At 55.0% G+C, this 17,314-nt stretch overlaps 7 protein-coding genes across 7 annotated transcripts; 3 read left to right on the top strand and 4 right to left on the bottom strand.

The window, feature by feature from the left end:
- Window positions 1-21: 21 nt before the first annotated feature.
- BJX67DRAFT_385285 (putative acetyl xylan esterase (Axe1)) lies at window positions 22-852 on the top strand (the record flags this gene model as incomplete). The annotated part of the gene is made up of 3 exons (XM_071033827.1): window positions 22-372; window positions 438-617; window positions 682-852. 3 exons carry the CDS (start codon window positions 22-24, stop codon window positions 850-852), a joined length of 702 nt encoding a protein of 233 aa, XP_070881790.1.
- Window positions 853-1,520: 668 nt separating this feature from the next.
- BJX67DRAFT_289670 (uncharacterized protein) lies at window positions 1,521-3,596 on the top strand. The gene is made up of 3 exons (XM_071026779.1): window positions 1,521-1,655; window positions 1,703-2,385; window positions 2,439-3,596. Exons 1-3 carry the CDS (start codon window positions 1,624-1,626, stop codon window positions 3,461-3,463), a joined length of 1,740 nt encoding a protein of 579 aa, XP_070881789.1. The 5' UTR covers window positions 1,521-1,623; the 3' UTR covers window positions 3,464-3,596.
- BJX67DRAFT_391076 (glycoside hydrolase family 127 protein) lies at window positions 3,597-5,957 on the bottom strand. Its single transcript, XM_071034715.1, has 2 exons — window positions 5,508-5,957; window positions 3,597-5,447 (listed from the first exon to the last, which is right to left on the bottom strand). Exons 1-2 carry the CDS (start codon window positions 5,676-5,678, stop codon window positions 3,729-3,731), a joined length of 1,890 nt encoding a protein of 629 aa, XP_070881788.1. The 5' UTR covers window positions 5,679-5,957; the 3' UTR covers window positions 3,597-3,728.
- Window positions 5,958-6,374: 417 nt separating this feature from the next.
- BJX67DRAFT_385282 (putative MFS alpha-glucoside transporter) lies at window positions 6,375-8,302 on the bottom strand (the record flags this gene model as incomplete). The annotated part of the gene is made up of 6 exons (XM_071033826.1): window positions 6,375-6,439; window positions 6,494-6,664; window positions 6,718-7,180; window positions 7,246-7,671; window positions 7,724-8,023; window positions 8,090-8,302. The coding sequence occupies 6 exons, from the start codon at window positions 8,300-8,302 to the stop codon at window positions 6,375-6,377; spliced, it is 1,638 nt and encodes a 545-aa protein (XP_070881787.1).
- A 776-nt stretch (window positions 8,303-9,078) lies between these two features.
- On the bottom strand, window positions 9,079-11,571 carry BJX67DRAFT_289615 (uncharacterized protein). The gene is made up of 5 exons (XM_071026778.1): window positions 11,292-11,571; window positions 11,093-11,229; window positions 10,897-11,043; window positions 10,308-10,844; window positions 9,079-10,244 (listed from the first exon to the last, which is right to left on the bottom strand). The coding sequence occupies exons 1-5, from the start codon at window positions 11,429-11,431 to the stop codon at window positions 9,292-9,294; spliced, it is 1,914 nt and encodes a 637-aa protein (XP_070881786.1). The 5' UTR covers window positions 11,432-11,571; the 3' UTR covers window positions 9,079-9,291.
- Window positions 11,572-12,278: 707 nt separating this feature from the next.
- BJX67DRAFT_289606 (putative arsenite efflux transporter ArsB-like) lies at window positions 12,279-14,779 on the top strand. The gene is made up of 3 exons (XM_071026777.1): window positions 12,279-12,504; window positions 12,572-14,265; window positions 14,315-14,779. Exons 1-3 carry the CDS (start codon window positions 12,429-12,431, stop codon window positions 14,657-14,659), a joined length of 2,115 nt encoding a protein of 704 aa, XP_070881785.1. The 5' UTR covers window positions 12,279-12,428; the 3' UTR covers window positions 14,660-14,779.
- A 294-nt stretch (window positions 14,780-15,073) lies between these two features.
- On the bottom strand, window positions 15,074-17,227 carry fos-1 (sensor histidine kinase/response regulator Fos-1/TcsA). The gene has a single exon (XM_071030282.1). The coding sequence runs from the start codon at window positions 17,156-17,158 to the stop codon at window positions 15,164-15,166; it is 1,995 nt and encodes a 664-aa protein (XP_070881784.1). The 5' UTR covers window positions 17,159-17,227; the 3' UTR covers window positions 15,074-15,163.
- Window positions 17,228-17,314: the final 87 nt, after the last annotated feature.

Below are 17,314 nucleotides of genomic sequence, written 5' to 3'. Positions count from 1 at the left end.
CACTCTACCAATTATTTCAAGATGCATTGGAGCACTCTAACCCTTCTTTTCCTCGCCAGCCGCGGCATGGCCAAAGACTTCAAGGTCGAAAAGCGCCAGAGCTGCCCTCAGATTCATGTCTTCGGAGCCCGCGAGACCACCGCCGCTCCTGGCTTCGGCTCCTCCAGCTATGTTGTCGACGCCGTTCTCAGCGCCTACTCCGGGGCAACCTCCGAGGCTATCGACTATCCTGCCTGTGGAGGCGATGCCTCCTGCGGCGGCGCCAGCTACGGGCAATCCGTGGCTGCAGGAATCGAAGCCGTGGGTACGGCCGTGAATGGCTTCAACTCGCAGTGTCCCGATGCCCAGATCGTCCTGGTTGGATACTCCCAGGTTAGTTATAATAATCATAGTCTCCGCTGACTTATCCTGGCCTCTTAACACTGACCGTGTGATAGGGTGGTGAGATCTTCGACGCTGCGCTCTGCGGCGGCGGCGTCCCCAACCAGGGTATCGCGGATAACGGTGTCGTTCTCTCCGAGTCCGCAGTCGCCCAGGTCAAGGCTGCCATCTTCATGGGCGACCCGCTCTACTCCGCTGGGCTGCCGTATAATGTCGGGACTTGTTCCGCTGGCGGGGTACGTTTATGCCTCCTGTCTTTTTCCTTTTCGAGGCCCAGATTCTAATTAATTGTGTTTGCAGTTCGATGCCCGTCCGAGCGGCTTCAGCTGCCCCTCTGCTAGCGTGATTCAGTCGTACTGTGATTCTGCTGATCCGTATTGCTGCAATGGGAACGATGCGAACACGCACAATGGGTATGGTCAGGAGTATGGACAGCAGGCGCTGCAGTTTATTCAGAGCCAGCTGGGCTAGATTGCCTTAGTTGTGGCGAGTGGTTTGTTATTCGAGCTGTGTACGAGGAGGAACCTCAAAGGGTTGGGGAAAGGACATCGGGCAGAGGATGTAGGGCATGGAAAACCCGAATATCGAGAGCAACAAAGCTTTGATCAAATGGTCCTAAATTCATGATATTATTGGTGTTCCAACGTATTTGTTACGTTGGCCTCCTGTCGATAAGGATGGTGGTTGTGCCGTGATATACCGGAATATATGCTTACATGCCACAGTATCACAGTAAATATAGCTGGTGAAGCGATGGCCGGGCGTTCCTCATAGCCATGAGAGAGTCAACTGACCCTGGTACAGCAGAATGGAAAGTGTTGTTCTTGCTCTAGCTGCAACTGCGCCCTTCTTCGTTCACAAGCACCCCTCAGTTGACAGAATGTATATATCTCACGCTGGTCTACCGAATCGTTTGGTGCAAGGTTGTCGTCGGACGGAATGGAACTTGTGGGTGGAAGGTACGCACGGAAGTGCATGGAAATACAACGTTGCTGGTGTCAGTAGAGTTGTTTATCAGGATCAAAGCTCTGGTTGTCACGACGGCTGTCAGGTGATCGCCCACAATCTCGACTCGACTGTGTTGTTCTCCTCCTCGATCGTCTCTCCGTCTTTCTCCGCACTACTTCTCTCGCCACATCGTCCATCGATGACCTCTGTTACTCCGTCTTTGGATGAAAACCCAGGCTTTCACAATCCTGAAAGCTAACCGCATGTTTTCTTCTCCTTAATGGAGAATGTACAATGCGCCCGACATCGTCCTGCACACTGTGTCGGTAAGGAATACCACCCCCCAAGCTGAGCCACGGCTAACCTCGACGAGTTCGCGGAAGAAACGATGCATAGTGCCGCAACCGGGGGGTTCGTGTACCTTCTGTGCTGGAAAGAGGCGGAAGTGTGACATCGCGGATGACACCGGCACCCTCGACAGAGGCAGCCGAGCGGGGAGTGGCCTCCCTCCTATCCACCCGCTTCGACAAGACCCGAGAATCACTCCGTCTGTGCCGGGGGTTGTACCGACGACGACTCCTGGTGCTAGTAGTACTACTAGTACACCAGGGCTGGATCCGAGGTTTCCTCCGGCATCTGTGTGCAATGAGCTTGTCGACCTCTACTTCGACCTGATCCACGAGAAGCAGCTGATTTTATTCCACCGCCATACCTTCATCACCTCCCAGCGTGCAGGCGAGACTTCTGATTTCATTGTGCTTGGAATGATTGCATTGGTGGCTAGATTCTCCTCCAATCCCTATTTCGACAATATCCACCCGTGGGATCGAGCCTCTGCTTGGTTTAAGGCGGCGATGCAAGCCTTCAATGCTCGATCGGAGCTGATCAACCTGGAATCGCTACAGGGGAGTATTTTGCTGTCCTTCGTCGCTCTCGCGGAAGGGGACTCTGCTCAAGAGGCACTCCTGGCTTCCCAGGCGATTTGTATGGTCCGGATGTTGCGCTTACCGGTCAACCTGAGTTCCGATCCAATCCAACGTGAAGTGGAGATTCGAAGTGAGTATAGTAGATCCCTAGGTTTAACGTCTGTGGCTAATCGGATCGCCCAGTTTTCTGGGAAACTTGGATGATGGAGTCATGGCATGCAGCACGAGCTCAGATACCAAGGCAGCTCTCAGCGAGTCCCGCCTTCAAGCGTCCACTGGAGGAAGAAACATATCAGAATATGAGAGCTAGCCATCCACCGGATCAGTACTCTGAGGCCAATATAGATGCATTGGGCCTCCGGAAATGTGGGCTCTGGAGCTCAATGCTCGTTCTCTCTGATATTCATGGCCAGGTCATGCGGTTCAACGACGAAGTCGCTCAAAATTCCATGAGCGATATAGAGATCAGGCAGCGGGTTAGAGCAATATCCGAACAGCTGGACATGTGGCTTCGGCGACTGCCAAGTCATCTTCAAGACACTCCTGAGAATCGGGAGCGATATGCTCGTCGTGGACTGGGACGGGAATTCGCTGTCCAGCAGTTGGTGTATCATCATCAGTCGCAATTGTTGTACTACCAGTTTCTCAGCAAGAAACCCGAATTACCAGGCGGTGGTACTGATCATGAAGCCGCAGTGTACGCCGCTCGGTGCAAAACACATGCCATTGCATTGAGCCAGGTGATGTGGGATACGAACTCAGTTCCTGGGATGGAATGTCTCTGGTCCCCAGTGAATGGCCACCTCCTGGTTGTCTCGTCCTCCGTTCTCTTATATACTCTTCTCTTCGACACAGACAGCGAGAGTATCTCCAGAGCCAAAAAGCTACTAGAGCAGAACTTCATCATGCTACTTGACTTCAAGAAGTATTGGTCTCTTGTGGAGTTGTCTATGACCAGACTACGGGCGTTTCACCGGGCGTGTCAGATGAACAGCACGGAGGAAAACTTTGACATGGATCGTTGGATGATATATTTCTTGAACCGCTACGATACACCGGTCTCGGAAAGATATAGCGACGGCGTCTACGAGCCATCGCTGGATATCCAGAGTGCTCATATAGCCCCAACCACGGACTTGTGGCTTGAATTATCCGAGGGAATCTCGACCATTAGAGCTGGAAACCCCAGCGGGCCTTTCCTTAATTGAACGTGTTCAACAGCCTCCGTCGGCACCATCCCAGGGATATCAAGTGCCCTTCCCCCGAATGGTCGAGCATCTTCATGAACTTTCCGGACCAAACCCTATCCTAATCGCTATGCAAATTTTGACCGAGTTGGGCGAAAGTGGTTACTTTACCGCTTGCTCCGGAGTTCTATTTTGCGCAACTTCTGCCTCTCCCGAACCGCTCGCTCTTTAGGCTTGGTATCAGGAAATCCTAACAGCAGCCAGCATGAAGTCTTTGCCAGGACTTTCAGCAACCATTTAGACGCTTAGCCCACACTGTCATTCCACCGTTGCCCCCTCTATTTGCGCGCAAGAAATATGGAACGTAGAGCAGGCTCTTCTTCTCGCCATACTTCCAGGGATTCGATGCGTATAGTTGGTTGTTCCCCTTGACTAATTCCCTCCCAGTCGCTTTGATTGGAATCACACCGTTTACTGCTGCGATATCAATTGGCTCCCCATCACTCACAACATCGTCCAGTAGGCCGACATGATCGATGTCAACGTCGTTATCCACATCTTCAATGCAGTAAACCAATGGTCCTCGCATGATGCACACTTCGTCCTTCTCAAGCGCAGGATTAGGATAAATTTTCCGCGCTTTGACCATGAACGACAATGTCAAGTCCAGATTCTGGGACCGGGGAATGTAAAGATAACCGTCGCGGACCTCCCCCTGGACAGAACTCGTGTATTCATCCGCCCATGTCGGTATACGCAGTGCGAGTGCCGTGTATCCCGTAACGGTGATGTGAACATCCCCGGACCAAGGCATATTCGTTGTCTGTGAGACTACGACATCTGTGCCTGGGACCGAGAAGGCGCTTTCGATGTAGAGATGGATGGCGACAACGTCCTGCTTGAATGAGTAAATGAGGGATCCCATAGAAGCGAGCAATTTTGCGACATTGGGAGGACAACACGCGACTTCGAACCACTCGCTTCGTTCCTTCGGGTGGCCGGTATGAGTTCGTAACGGGTTTTGGTAGTAGAATGAACCGCCATCTAGGCCGACGGCGCCGAGAAAGCCGTTATACAAACCGATTTCCATCACATCGGCGTACTTGACATTCAAATCGAGCTGAAGCATCCTTTGGCACCAGAGGATCAGTGCAAAACACGCACAGGTCTCCGCGTAACATGTGCCCGACTCTTCTGTATCACCCAGCACGTACCCAGCGCCAAACCCTTCCCACTGGCGCATCGCCCCAATCCCGCCAGTGATATATAGTTTCTTCTCCGTCATGTCGGTCCACATACGATCGAGGGCCGCCTTGATATCTTTGTCTCCAGTCAGGCGGACCAAGTCGGTTGCTGCAATGTAGTAATACATAGCGCGTACCGCATGGCCCTTCACTTCGGTGGCTTCGATCAGCGGACGGTCGGCCTGGTTGTAGCTATAGTCTCGAGGATATGCAAACCAGGCCTTCATTTCGCCACCAAAGTGATCGTATGGGTCTCCGCCGCGAGCCTTGGCTTCATGGTCGAAATATGTCTCGCCGTTGGCATCGTGACGCCCTCGCTCGCAAATGAAGTATTTGGCCAGCTTCAACGACACAGGCTCGCCAGACAACTCGTACAGCCTCAAAAGGCCAATCTCGATCTCCTGGTGACCTGGATATCCTCTCTTTTTCCCCGGCTCCGAGCCAAATACCTCGTCAACGTGTCGAAGGGCCTTCAGAACCGGCTCCAGCAGTCTACCGCTGTTCGTGAGTGTTTCATAGGCCACACAAGCCTCCGTCAAATGCCCTAAACAATACAACTCATGCATGTCCCGAAGGTTTGTCCATCGCTTGCTAATACCCAGCACAGTATAGTAGGAATTGATATATCCGTCGGGGTGTTGCGCCGCCCGGATCATGTCGACAGCCTCCTCCACGGTGGCCATCAATTGTTGATCCTCGTTTTTCATCAAGAAGTAGCACGCGGCCTCCACGATTTTGTAAATGTCACTGTCCCAGAACGGCTGACAGGGTATCGTTAGCCCCGGAAGTTACGACTCTGTGAGAGGATGCTTTCAACGTACATGGGGTTGGATCTCGTGCCCTTCTTTCCATGTCAAACAGTACCAATGCTGAAGGGACTTTTGGGCTTTGATGATGGCAGGAATTGTTTTCTCTTTAGAACACCTCTGCATCTGGGACCAAAACCTGGACGTAATGTCGACATTGCGAACAGGAGCCTGCTGGAAAGTCATGTTTGACGTGCGGACAGCTGAGCGACTTCGACGTTTTCAATTGGTTTCGAGAATTTGTTGCGAAAGATGCGCGGAAATGAAGTTGGAGATGAAGCGCAGGGAAGAGGAGAGGAGGACCATGACGTGCTTTTATACCGGGCTCCCTCCGTCGGGGCGGCTCTTCTCGATGCGGCTTCATGGTGCTTCTTCCGTTGGCATCTCTAGGTGAGTGGAGGGGCTCGGTAAAAATTATCGTCAGGTTGTTTCGTTATCGACTCCATCTTCATCCACAAGATCGACGTGCTCCCTGGCCCTGGCACCAGCGGCGCTCTTTCAGTATGATTGGCCCTCTCGGCGGAATTGGTTCATCTGACCCTCGCAAGCATCTAAAGACGGGGAAGGATCCCCCGCGCACGATATCAGGGGAACCTAATTAGCCGAAGAACGGCCGAGACTGGGTCCTTGTTGCACACGGCCGAAGACGCCGAGGATCGCCTCGTCTCCTAACGTTCACGGACCTTGCCAAGTAGAGCCCTGAGGATCTGATCATGACTAGGATATGGACTCCTACGCTCGGGACAGCCATCTTCTTCCTTGGATGGAGAGACAAGTATATTCCTAACGGTTCAAGTGGCTGTATGATTTCGATCATATTTTGTAGGTATGCACAAGCAGCTACAAGCAACAGTCTTACACGGAACGATCCCGCAAGATCCTTTACTCGACATTCTCCATGTGCTCCGCCGTTCCCTTGGACAGATAGTTACCTCCATGCGCGAATTCTGCAGCGCCGGTTAGCACGGGAAGTCGCCGTATCAATTGGACGAGGCACATACGATCGACGTGAGTGGACTTGAACTTCCTTGCCGGCACACGATGAGTGAAAAGCAAGTCAATCTCCCCGAAGGTCCGATCTTTCGTTTCAGGGAGTCGGAACCAACACCAGATATTGCAGAGCAGGTTTGTCCCTGCATAGAAGAAAGCGGCTTTCGCTCCCCAGTTCCAGGCTGCGCCAAATTAGTCCGACTCGCTTCAGGCTTACCGGGACGAGGTGACTTACAGGTCGAGGAGAGCATGCGAGGTGTGACGGAGTTGGAGAATATGCTTGTGAGATTGTATACGAATCTTCCGATGGTAATCGTTTTGTACCTTAGTCGTCCGGACGGTGTTTCCGCGACGATGGGATAGCATGTCGGTCCAATAGCGATCATATTGCACAACGTGGAAATGACCAGGATAATCCCGATGGCCAACTGTGCATCCTTACCAGGACCCCAGGCGAGACCCCCGATCGTGACGAGGCAGAGGAACATGAAAGTCAAGCCGCTCATGTAAATTGTCGCCCTGCCCACGTGGGGGAAAAGCAGCCAACAGATAATACCGCCAACGATATAGCAGGCGGAGAGCGAGATGTTGATATTGAAAGCTTGAAGCTCGCTGAACCCCGCGGCCTGTAGGAAGACCACCGAGTAGCCAAGGATCGCATTTCCGCAAAGAATCTGGGCTGCCCACACAACACAGTTCTGAAGAGGCCATGTCAGCTCGGCTGGATACGTGAGTTAGGGTAACGAGGCGAGGGCATCCGTACAATCTCTGTCCGCCGCAGGTTTGTGCCCTTGAAACACTCGAGAAAGCTTGCATTGGCTGTTTCCGCCTTCTCCATCTCGGTCGTGTATTTGATATAGGCCAAGGTCTGTTCTACACGCTGTTCCCTCTCTGGTAAGTTCTGGTACAACCGCATCAAACTGGTCCTTGCTTCCTCCGCCTTGTTTCGGCGTACTGAGTTCCAAGGAGATTCGGGGGCGAAATATGTACCCACAATGAGGGGGAGAGGCCAAACCCACTGTAGGATGAAAGGTAGACGCCAGCCCATATCGCCATCAAGTCCGGCTACGGCTCGCACTACACCCGAAGAGAGAAGAATTCCAGCGCCCCAGCACATACAGACATATGCTGTCACATACGGCCGGAGGATCGTGGGAACCACCTCGGAGGCATAGGTTGTTGAGAGTGTCTGTACGCGAAGTTAGAGACGCCTTTGCATCATGTCGTGGAGGAGAATCCACCTGGAAAACACCCCAGGAGATCCCGCAAATTGCCTCCCCAAATGCGAGAACTGAGAGAGACGGGGCGAAAACGGGGATGAAGATTGCCACGATCATCCACGCCATGAAGAATATCATTGTCGGTCGGCAACCAAAACGATCCTGGAAGATCGCGTTGACAATAAGCCCTGCGAGTTGGCCGACCAGGGCGGAGTTGGACAGGCCGGATTGCCACTCCGCTGGAATGAGTTTCTGATCCGACACCGGATCGTATACACCAAAGCGCTCCTTGAACTGGGTCTGGCCGTAGAACGAGGTGATCTGTTGGTGGCTGGTCAGCATGTTCCAGAGGAGTAACCTTGGTCAGTTTAGAGTCGGGACCCCTACAATCACAAGATCGTAACCCTCCATGATCAAGCTCGTCGACAGAAACATTGCCCAGAAGACCGCCTTCTTGTATTTGCCCACGGCTTGTCTGATCGTTAACTTTCGATCAGCCTCATCGCTCTCCTGGGCTTGACGGATGAGATCGGTCTGGCCCACTGCCGTTTGGACCTCGTCGACTTCTTGAGCCGAGGGAACGACGCGCTGAGCGGTCATATTTGCGTGAAATCCTGAGAAAGTAAGGTGTCAGGGAAGCTGGAGGTGATCATGAACTGTCGAGAAGGGGGGGGTCAGCATCCAGCGTTATATACGGGAAATGGTCACGAAGATTCAACAGCGTGTCCGAGACCCGGTCTCGATCAGTGACTTTCAATAATTTCCCCGTGAGCCATGCCTCTACGCGGTTAAAACTGGCTGGATACTACAGGATGGCGAATACGAAACTTCGTTGAGAAAAGGTCTCGGGTAAATTTACACAGCCCAATGAAGGAGGGTGCGACAAGGAGATGATTGCCTCAATTGTTCAAGACGGACATTCACACCACAGGGACAAACGAGAGCTCATCCTTGCGGGCGAACATTCGTGTTTGGGAATCCCCCACAGCCTCCAAATGCCCTTCGGCTCTCGAACCTGGAGTCGATGCGGGGAAAAGTGGAACTCCGACAGACTGGCCAATTGTTGCGCAAAAGCGCCGCCGGTGACACGATCCCTTCGAGCTGCTCCAAATCCTTCTTGCAACCCGACGTCTCAGTTGAGGCTATCGGCACTGAAACTGTGATTCGGAAAGCTAGCGAGGCCGAGGACGGGGAATCATGCCGTCATGAACAGTATCCGAGGGTGTGGCTTCCACTCATAGGCTACCAATGATGTTTGATTCCTGGTCTCGGGGAGCTTTATCCAACATGCAGGCTCACAGAATGGCTGCGCCTAAGTCGGTTAATATCCCTCCAAGCTGGCTTTTCGATTACACCTCTTATTGCTGGAGAGCAATGTCCACTCGTCACGGTCAAGCAGGTGCGGGGGCCGACGACGGTCGGGTGGGAGTGAGTCCAAATCTGATGGCTTCAGGTCGCGGGACACGGCTTGAGTTGTGCCAGCCGCGTGAAGTGGGCAGGCTCTGTCAAATGCCGGCAGCGACATCCAGGCGGGCTGGACGCCAACGAGGGTTTCTCGAGTGCTGGGGTTGCGATCCTCTATCCTCGCTTCATGAAGTAAATCGGCGTCCATTTAGTAGGGACGCAGGTGGATCAGGTTGCTCGGCGGTCGTAGAAAAGATAGGCGGAGCCGCCTGCGTCTCGGGGGCTTGGGGAGGAGGAGATATGTCGCCATCTGCCGAGACCACGATGATCGGTGATGCCGGGCTGCCGGGTACAGTAAAGCTCGAGCTGGATACAGAGGAAATCGAAGGACTGCGTCTCATGGGAACGTTATACGCAGGAACCTCGAGTGTATTCTGGCGCTTACGTGGTCGAGTGGCAGGGTCATCAGTCGAGGATGATGTGGGGATGTCGTGGAGCTCTGACGTACTCCGGTCACAGTCCGATCCGCGAGGAGACGAGGGGCGAATGGGAGAAGGGGATCGAGAGCTGCTTGTCTGTCGCGATGGGCGTGGGGGGGTTCCGTGGGAGTTGCTAGAGCTTCTTCCCCTACCCCTCGACGAAACCACGCTGAGGTTTGAGCCGACACGAGAGAGCGTAATGTTGCCGTGGGAGTCTCTTTTCGGATTATATTGCTCCCGAATCTGGTGCAGCGCCTCGTTTCGCTGTTCCTCCGCCGGGATCTCGGGAAAGTCGAGCGCTGGGCCTTGTTTGAACTCATAATCGTGGAGACGGTCATGCGCGGCGATACTCAGGGTAGTGCCCAACCGCACGAGCACTCGGTTAATCTTGCGCCGCGACCCAACATCGGTGGTTGGTTGTCGCGCGGGACGGACATGTGCGGTATGAGGAACGGGAGTGGTCGTTTCAACCAGGTTTTGTTCGGAGTCCCGAGACGAGCTCGATTGTTTCGGATGACCACCGGATCCCGGTGTCTGGGGCGATTCATGGCAAGAGCACTCGCACCCTTCAGGGGCTGGACTCGCATCGTCGCCCGTGAGGAATAGATACAGTGATCCCAGAATTGCGAATGCCGCACCTGCTATTGGTGCCCATTGTCCTATAGGAAACGTATATGTAAGCAGAATGTTCCGTTGAGTCGGACAACGCTGGCGAGATTTACCAATGCTGGATATAGGCTCCGTCTCATAATCAACCGGGTCGCTGAAAAAGTTCTTTTCCCCAAGAATGAGAATCGCCAGCACCGCAGCCGCAAAAACCGGGGCCTCAACGGCGCTCAAGATTGTTCGGACTAACCCGTTTATCTGCTGCATCATTCCCACAGTCGCACCGTTTGTGCCCTCTATGGGCTCGTCACGTCGGTCGGTCTCGGTAGAGGCTTCGAACCGCTTGTTCCACGTTTCCCGGAGGATTAAGGACCAGAAGTAGAGAAGCGATACAATGGCAGGGATGCAACACGCGGCCGCCAGTAATGTCACGGTGCCGAAAGCGAGCTTGTCCGGCGCCGGGATCACGTATATCTCGTTGGTCGACCCAACGCGAATGGGAGAGAAGGGGCCATCGTCAACGGAACAGCGGAGGTGACAGGTGGTGTTGTAAGGAAATTTGGAGATATCAGGGTCGATTGGGTTTCCCAGCTCGTCGTGGGTGCAGGCGGCGGGCTTGACGCGGAAGAGCTCGACGGTGATACTCAGCAGCCCTATATTTCGCGTCAGCTGTTGCGAGACCGAGATCCTTCATAGCATTCCTACCAGCAAGCATGAGCCCAGTCCATAGGAAGATGATGTTTCGCCTCGGATCCTTGAAGTACGTCCCAGACATCCTCGCAGTGAGAGGGGCGGTTAGAATCCCAATAGAACACAACTGAAAGGCCCCATAGACATCCATGTCAACCGCTCCTAGCTCGTGTTAGCGGATGCGATGAGTTTTCGAGGAACCGATCCATACCATCGACATGCACAGCAGCTAGCACTATCGCGTGAAGGGCTGCGATTGCTGGGAAAAGCAGGGCTGCCGCCAGACAGGCGTTTCTCAACCACTCTTCCTTCCGCGCAAACACGCAGGCGGCGATAAGGACATAGTACCTTTAGATAGACGACGTCAGCACAAAACGAGAACGCAAGGGAGAGTTGAGAGGGAGACCCACAGGACTCTCGTGCCAGGACCGTATTGACCAGACACTGGCCAGGCACAAACGACTTGAAGGCCAACGTCGGTGGCATTGCCGGTGGCAACGACAGATCGGGGCACATGGAGTGGGAGCGAAGAGAGAGCGAGGGGCGGCATTACTTCTCATCCCCTTGCCATGGGGAGAGAGAGGAGAGTTGTCGGAAGGGAATCGCGCGGGAATCAAGTTTGACGCGGTTGTCCTGATCAACGGATTGCCCAAGCCGAGAGCGGTATATATATCGCTGCAGGCTTCTAATTCGCAGCGGATATGGCAGCCAACGAAGGACTGGGGCCCCCTCGGGCAAAACCAAAAAGGGTCGGTCAAGGGATCAACGCACTCGTCATGATTATTGAAGAGCCGCATTGCTGTCGTTGGGCTGACGCGAGTGGCCAATCATCAGCTCCAAAGAGACAAGCGTTGGCTGTGATTCCACGTCGAAGCTCGCATGACCATCTGCCTGGATGAGGAAGGACATCCGCAAGAAGGTTCTTCGCAACATCGGCCATCTCCGTTCCAGTCTCTGGGCGGGACACGGGGCAAAGACAAGGGGCCCTGGATTCGAGGGAGCGGAACCTGATGGAAAACCATGGAGAGTCACAACCGAATCACAGACACTGAATTCCCAGCCCCCGGCCGGGGCACCGCACTGAAGCGCCGGCTGCCAATCAACGATCCCCTGGACGCCTCAGAGCGCTTGGAGGGTGCCCGGCCGCGGCGGTGCAATTCCTTCTCATGTCTATCCGCGTTCTTTCTGAAGGTCCACTCCGGCATGTGGTGGACATGACGGACATCTTCCTCCCTGCCATGCCTCATCTTGAAGCGGTGTGTGCGTTATTTACCCCCTGGTCGCCAGCGCCCTGAGAGGAATGTGAGATCGGTTGATTTTTCGCCCTGAAAGTGTCTTCATGGCTCACCATCGGCTCTCTGTGCCAAATAACAACGGGACCGCCTCGATTGGTCTCGGCGATTCAACGTAAATCAGCCGCACGCGGAGTAACACTGCAGCGTCGGGGAGCGCGGGGCACCAGCGACGACGGCGATCATATATCATCGCGACTGGCCCTTCGTCCAAGCCGACGGGGGACGGTGCTGACCGACCCAAAGACTCTGCAAATGGCGGAGGATCTCGATACAGATCGGATCAAGGACTGGCGTTCGATCATCACCCTGATTGTCTTTGTCCTCGCCAGTAAGTCTCTTCTGCCATCCCGCTGCCTCATCCCCCACCTAACACGCGCGACTGTACCGTTGCACAGATATTGTCGTCCTGTTTCCCTTCCACATCCCGATCTATCTTCCTCGCGCTTTCGTGAATGCTATCCTGGAGGCTCTCACTGCGACAAGGGTCATAGCCCCGCGACAGCATCATCGCCATGGCGGCCGTTTTGTGCGGCTCAACTTCCCCTTCAATTTCGTGACGGCTCCACTCATCGCGGACCTGTTTCTGCTTGCAATCCTCGCAATTGGGCGCAAAGAAGTCCACGATGGGACTCTCGGCGCTGACAATATTTCGCCGATCGATATTATGGTCTTCTTTCTCACGCTTGCCTATATCGCCATCTCGATCGACGCCTCCGGCCTCATCCGCTTTCTAGCATTCAAGGTACTGCAGAAGGGAGGAAAGGTCGGACATCGCCTGTTCTTCTACCTCTACGCGTTTTTCTTCGTCCTGGGCAGCTTTATCGGCAATGATCCAATCATCCTTTCTGGCACTGCCTTCCTCGCCTACATGACCCGTGTATCGAGCAATATACTGCATCCGCGAGCATGGATCTATACCCAGTTCGCTGTCGCGAACATCGCATCCGCCATCCTTGTCTCCTCCAACCCAACGAACCTCGTATTGACGAGCGCCTTCGAGATCAAGTTTATCGAGTACACGGCCAACATGATCGTACCCGTCGTGATCACCGCCATCGTTCTGTTTCCCTTCCTGCTGTACATTATTTTCGCAGATGAGTCTCTTGTTCCATTGTCAATCGAGATGCATGAGCTTCCAGAAGAAGTGAAAGCTCGAAAACCCGTGAATCCCAATATTCCCAACGCCCGAGGCAACGCGGAAGAGCAAGAAAAGGAGGCCGCGAATGGCGACGAGGGGAAGCTCCTGTCGCTTGAGGAAATCTTGAATCCTTTTCTCGATAAACGCGGCGCGGCATTTGGCGGTCTTATCATGGCTGCGACACTCATCGCGGTCCTGGTACTGAATGCAGCAAGCCAAGGCCACACACACCCGGTCTTCTGGGTTACCCTACCAGCCGCTTTTGTCCTGTTCTGCTGGGATGTCGCATACGGGTGGCATCATCGCCACGAGACACGCGAGATCGCGCGCAAGGGTCGCGAAGAGGTGGAACGGAGCCTTGCTCAAAAAATTCTAGAAGAGGGGGAAATCGCAAGAGGGTGTCGCGAGCCCCAATCGACAGGGGCTCTGATAGACCCCTCCACGGGCATTTTCGACCACGGCAACCCGTCGCCTTTCGCAGCTCCTTCTGCTGCCTCAGCTGGAGATGGGTCACCCCAGCAGCAATCATCTCCAGACGGAGCCACTGCCACGGACGAGAAGCAGGAATTGAACCTCGCGAGTGTGAATTCTCTTCCCCCAGTCTCAGGCAGTCCCTGGAGCACAGAAGAAGCCGGAATGGAGCCACCTCTGTCGGATGATCCGTCACCCAACCCGCCACACCCGCGAGAACTACGCAAAGCTACTCTAGAATCGCGATCGCTGGATCTGTATCGGTGGCTTCAGGAGACGTTTCCGACCGTTACGGCCGTAGTGTCGCATATGCCCTTCGCGCTGGTCCCATTTGCTTTCGCCATGTTCGTCCTCGTCCAGGCACTGGCCACCAAGGGTTGGATCGAAGTGTTCGCGTACGGCTGGGACCACTGGGTCAACCAAACCGGTACTGTCGGGGCAATAGGAGGAATGGGGTTTCTGTCTGTGATACTTTGTAATGTGGGCACAATGACTATATCCGACTGTTAGTTGGGCTGACCTGTATTAGTTCGCCGGCACCAATATTGGCACGACTATCCTTCTCTCGCGTGTGATACAGACCTGGCAGGCGATCCATCGTGCCAATGGCACCCCAATCAGTGACCGCACGTTCTGGTCGACAGTGTACAGCATGGCTCTCGGCGTCAACTATGGCGCATTCAGCACGGCTTTTAGTGCCTCTCTGGCTGGACTCCTATGGCGTGACATCCTTTCGCGGAAGCACATTCGTGTGCGGAGTTTAGACTTCGCCGTCGTGAATCTTCCGATCATCGCCATTTCAATGGCAGTGGGGTGTACCGTGCTTGTCGGCGAGGTATACATCATGCGGGACAATACCCCTTACGATGCCTGAGGAGGATGGCTTGCGGTTTTAAAGGCAAGGTATACCAGCGTTATCATCGCCCTTGATAGTGGGAATCGGGCGGACTCAGCGCATAGCAACATTCGACTAGCCTCTCTTTCAAAGTGCCTCCGAAGTCCATCGCTCCTTCCCCGCCAGGAGTCCAGCGCATACTTTCCCAATCGGGAATTGGATGTTGTGCAACGGCAGGAGCGATTGAGGCTGAGACTAGGACTCCGATTATCGGAGGAATGTTCCTCTCTGAGAAGATGCGTCGATGCGGCCTCCCAATCCACAGGACTCGAGGCCGTGTATCGCCTCTAGCTATACGGAAATCCGAGCCCTGCGCGTGGCTCTTCGTAGGAGGGAAGGTGCGGCCTTCCAAGGCTTCAAATGATGAAGGATTGTTTTGGATTATAAATTGTAAATCTCATAAGTCGAGGAAGTGTATATATATGTAGGTTGAGGAATGTAAAACGCCACTATACCTGCAGTAAACACATCTCACCGAATCCCTCACGTTCCAGTCCACTTCCACAGGGTGTTTAACAGATGCTCGCGTTGGACCGGCTTCCCTATGCAGTCGTTCATGCCCTGCGCAACATAGCTTTCTGCGTCGCCCTGCATGGCGTTGCCGGTTAGAGCGATTATCGGCATCTGCAACCCCATCTCGCGCACTTGCTCCGTCGCCTTGACGCCATCCATGACCGGCATGGCGACGTCCATCAGGACGACGTCGTACGACAATGGCTTTTTCTTGATCATCGTCACTGCCTCCTCGCCGTTCCAGGCGCTGTCGACTCGTTCAAAACCGAGGCTATGGAGCAGTTTCAGCATCACCATGTGGTTGACCATGTTATCCTCCACCAGCAAGACGTGCTTGTGGGGGGCAATCGTTCGCATTTCATCGGCGATATGGCGGGCCGGCGGTGCCCCTGCGCTGCTCCCGGTCTTGGGTGAGGAGGCCGTCGATGGGCCTCCCATCTTTGCGGTAAACCAGAAGACGCTTCCCCGGCCCTCCGGGTTGGGTGCATATCCCACGGCTCCGTCCATTAGCTCGGCCAGACTCTGGCATATCGACAAGCCCAGGCCGGTCCCTTGGTACTGGCGGGTCGGGGAATGGGCAAAGCGGCTGAAGGGAGTGAAGAGAGTATTGATGGCGTTATCGGGGACTCCGATCCCCGTGTCCGCGACTGCTGTTTTTACTATGTAGCAAGTCGGGTCCTGATCGTCGGGGCGGCAAGATGCTGAGATCCGGATATGCCCATCCTCGGTGAACTTGACGGCGTTGCTGACCAGGTTGTGCAGCACCTGCCGGTATCGCAGGGGATCTCCTCGAAGCCGGCTGGGAAATCCGGGTGCCACGTCCGCCGTCAAGTCAACACCTTCTTTCAGCGAGGACCGACAATTTCGGATGACAGCTCCGACCAGGTCGTTTACATCGAGGACGTCGGTGTGGAGAGAGAAGGCGCCCGAGGAGAGTTTGGAGTAGTCGAGCACGTCGTTGACGATCTGGAGGAGGACCGACATGGAGTCCTCGATGATGGCGGCATGCTCGCGCTGCTGAGGGGTAAGGCCCGTGTCCGCCAGCATGGTCATGGCCATCTGCATCCCGTTCATGGGCGTGCGGATCTCGTGGCTGATGTTGGCGAGGAAGTCCGTTTTCAGCCGCGACGACTCCTCGAAGGCGGCGATCATGCGCGCCTCGGCCTCCTTGCGCTCCGTGAGGTCGCGAGTGACCTTGACGAAGCCGACGTGCTGGCCGAACTGGTGGATGGGGGTGATGAGGACGTTGGCCCAGAAGCGGGAGCCGTCGCGGCGGTACCGCCAGCCCTCGTCCTCCATGCGGCCCTCCCGCATGGAGACGGCGAGGGCTTTGCTCGGCTTCCCGGTCGCCCGGTCCTCGGGGCCGTAGAAGACGGAGAAGTGCTTGCCAATGATCTCCTCCGCGGTGTATCCCTTGAGAAGGCTCGCGCCCGGATTCCAGGTGGCGATGTTCCCGTGCGGATCGAGCATGAAGATCGCGTAGTCCTTGACGGTATCGACCAGGATTTTGTAGGTCTCGTTCAGGTACCCATGTTGGTTGTGGGCGGAACCCTCGGTCACCCGGTGTGCCTCCAAGACGAGGTAGATGAGGGCGGATTCGTCGAAGATGGGCGTCACCCGCAGACTATCAGGCGCCTTGCCGGGAGACACGGCCTCCTTGACGAGCTGGACCTCCCTTGTCGAGCAGGCCGCGCGCAAGGCGCCGTAGAGAGTCGGGAGGTTGGGGGCGGGAATGGCGGCGGGCTCGACGTCCCCGATGGAGGCGTGGAGGAGCGAGTCGCGGGACTTGCCGGAGAGAGCGAGGTGGCTATCGGAGACTTCGACGATGGTCATGGAGGGGTCGAGGACAATGGTTGGGATGGGAGTGAGGCGAAAGATGGAGCTCAGGGTGGGAGGGGTTGGACGGGGAGCCTTCGCGTGCTTCTCGTCCAGCGAGACCGCGGACAGGCGACCGTCGAGAAACATGGCTGCACTGGGAGAAGACGCGAGGATGGATGGCTGGCATTCCTTCAGTGGCAGCGATGAATTCGCCTTCTGGAGAGCAGAGACATTCATTCATCCGATCTCTGCGCAGAGAGTGTCTCCTCCCTCCGATGTCCATGACGTCGGTGGCACTTCACA

This window comes from Aspergillus lucknowensis (genome assembly GCF_044049455.1).
Source record: "Aspergillus lucknowensis strain CBS 449.75 chromosome Unknown BJX67scaffold_61, whole genome shotgun sequence".
In the NCBI taxonomy this organism is placed as follows: domain Eukaryota; kingdom Fungi; phylum Ascomycota; class Eurotiomycetes; order Eurotiales; family Aspergillaceae; genus Aspergillus; species Aspergillus lucknowensis.
Note: the sequence above shows the minus strand (reverse complement) of the source record. Positions and strands in the feature narration are given on the sequence as shown.

Excerpts from the sequence above, each read along its gene's own strand:
- BJX67DRAFT_289670 (XM_071026779.1), top strand. The coding sequence starts at position 1,624 with ATGCGCCCGACATCGTCCTGCACACTGTGTCG. Across the intron at positions 1,656-1,702 it reads TCGTCCTGCACACTGTGTCG|TTCGCGGAAGAAACGATGCA; the intron begins GTAAGGAATACC and ends AACCTCGACGAG. Across the intron at positions 2,386-2,438 it reads ACGTGAAGTGGAGATTCGAA|TTTTCTGGGAAACTTGGATG; the intron begins GTGAGTATAGTA and ends CGGATCGCCCAG.
- BJX67DRAFT_391076 (XM_071034715.1), bottom strand. The coding sequence starts at position 5,678 with ATGACTTTCCAGCAGGCTCCTGTTCGCAATGTCGACATTACGTCCAGG. Across the intron at positions 5,448-5,507 it reads GGCACGAGATCCAACCCCAT|CCGTTCTGGGACAGTGACAT; the intron begins GTACGTTGAAAG and ends ATACCCTGTCAG.
- BJX67DRAFT_289615 (XM_071026778.1), bottom strand. The coding sequence starts at position 11,431 with ATGCCGCCCCTCGCTCTCTCTTCGCTCCCACTCCATGTGCCCCGATCT. Across the intron at positions 11,044-11,092 it reads AGCTGCTGTGCATGTCGATG|GAGCGGTTGACATGGATGTC; the intron begins GTATGGATCGGT and ends AACACGAGCTAG. Across the intron at positions 10,845-10,896 it reads GACTGGGCTCATGCTTGCTG|GGCTGCTGAGTATCACCGTC; the intron begins GTAGGAATGCTA and ends CGCGAAATATAG.
- BJX67DRAFT_289606 (XM_071026777.1), top strand. The coding sequence starts at position 12,429 with ATGGCGGAGGATCTCGATACAGATCGGATCAAGGACTGGCGTTCGATC. Across the intron at positions 12,505-12,571 it reads GATTGTCTTTGTCCTCGCCA|ATATTGTCGTCCTGTTTCCC; the intron begins GTAAGTCTCTTC and ends ACCGTTGCACAG. Across the intron at positions 14,266-14,314 it reads TGTCTGTGATACTTTGTAAT|TTCGCCGGCACCAATATTGG; the intron begins GTGGGCACAATG and ends GACCTGTATTAG.
- fos-1 (XM_071030282.1), bottom strand. The coding sequence starts at position 17,158 with ATGTTTCTCGACGGTCGCCTGTCCGCGGTCTCGCTGGACGAGAAGCAC.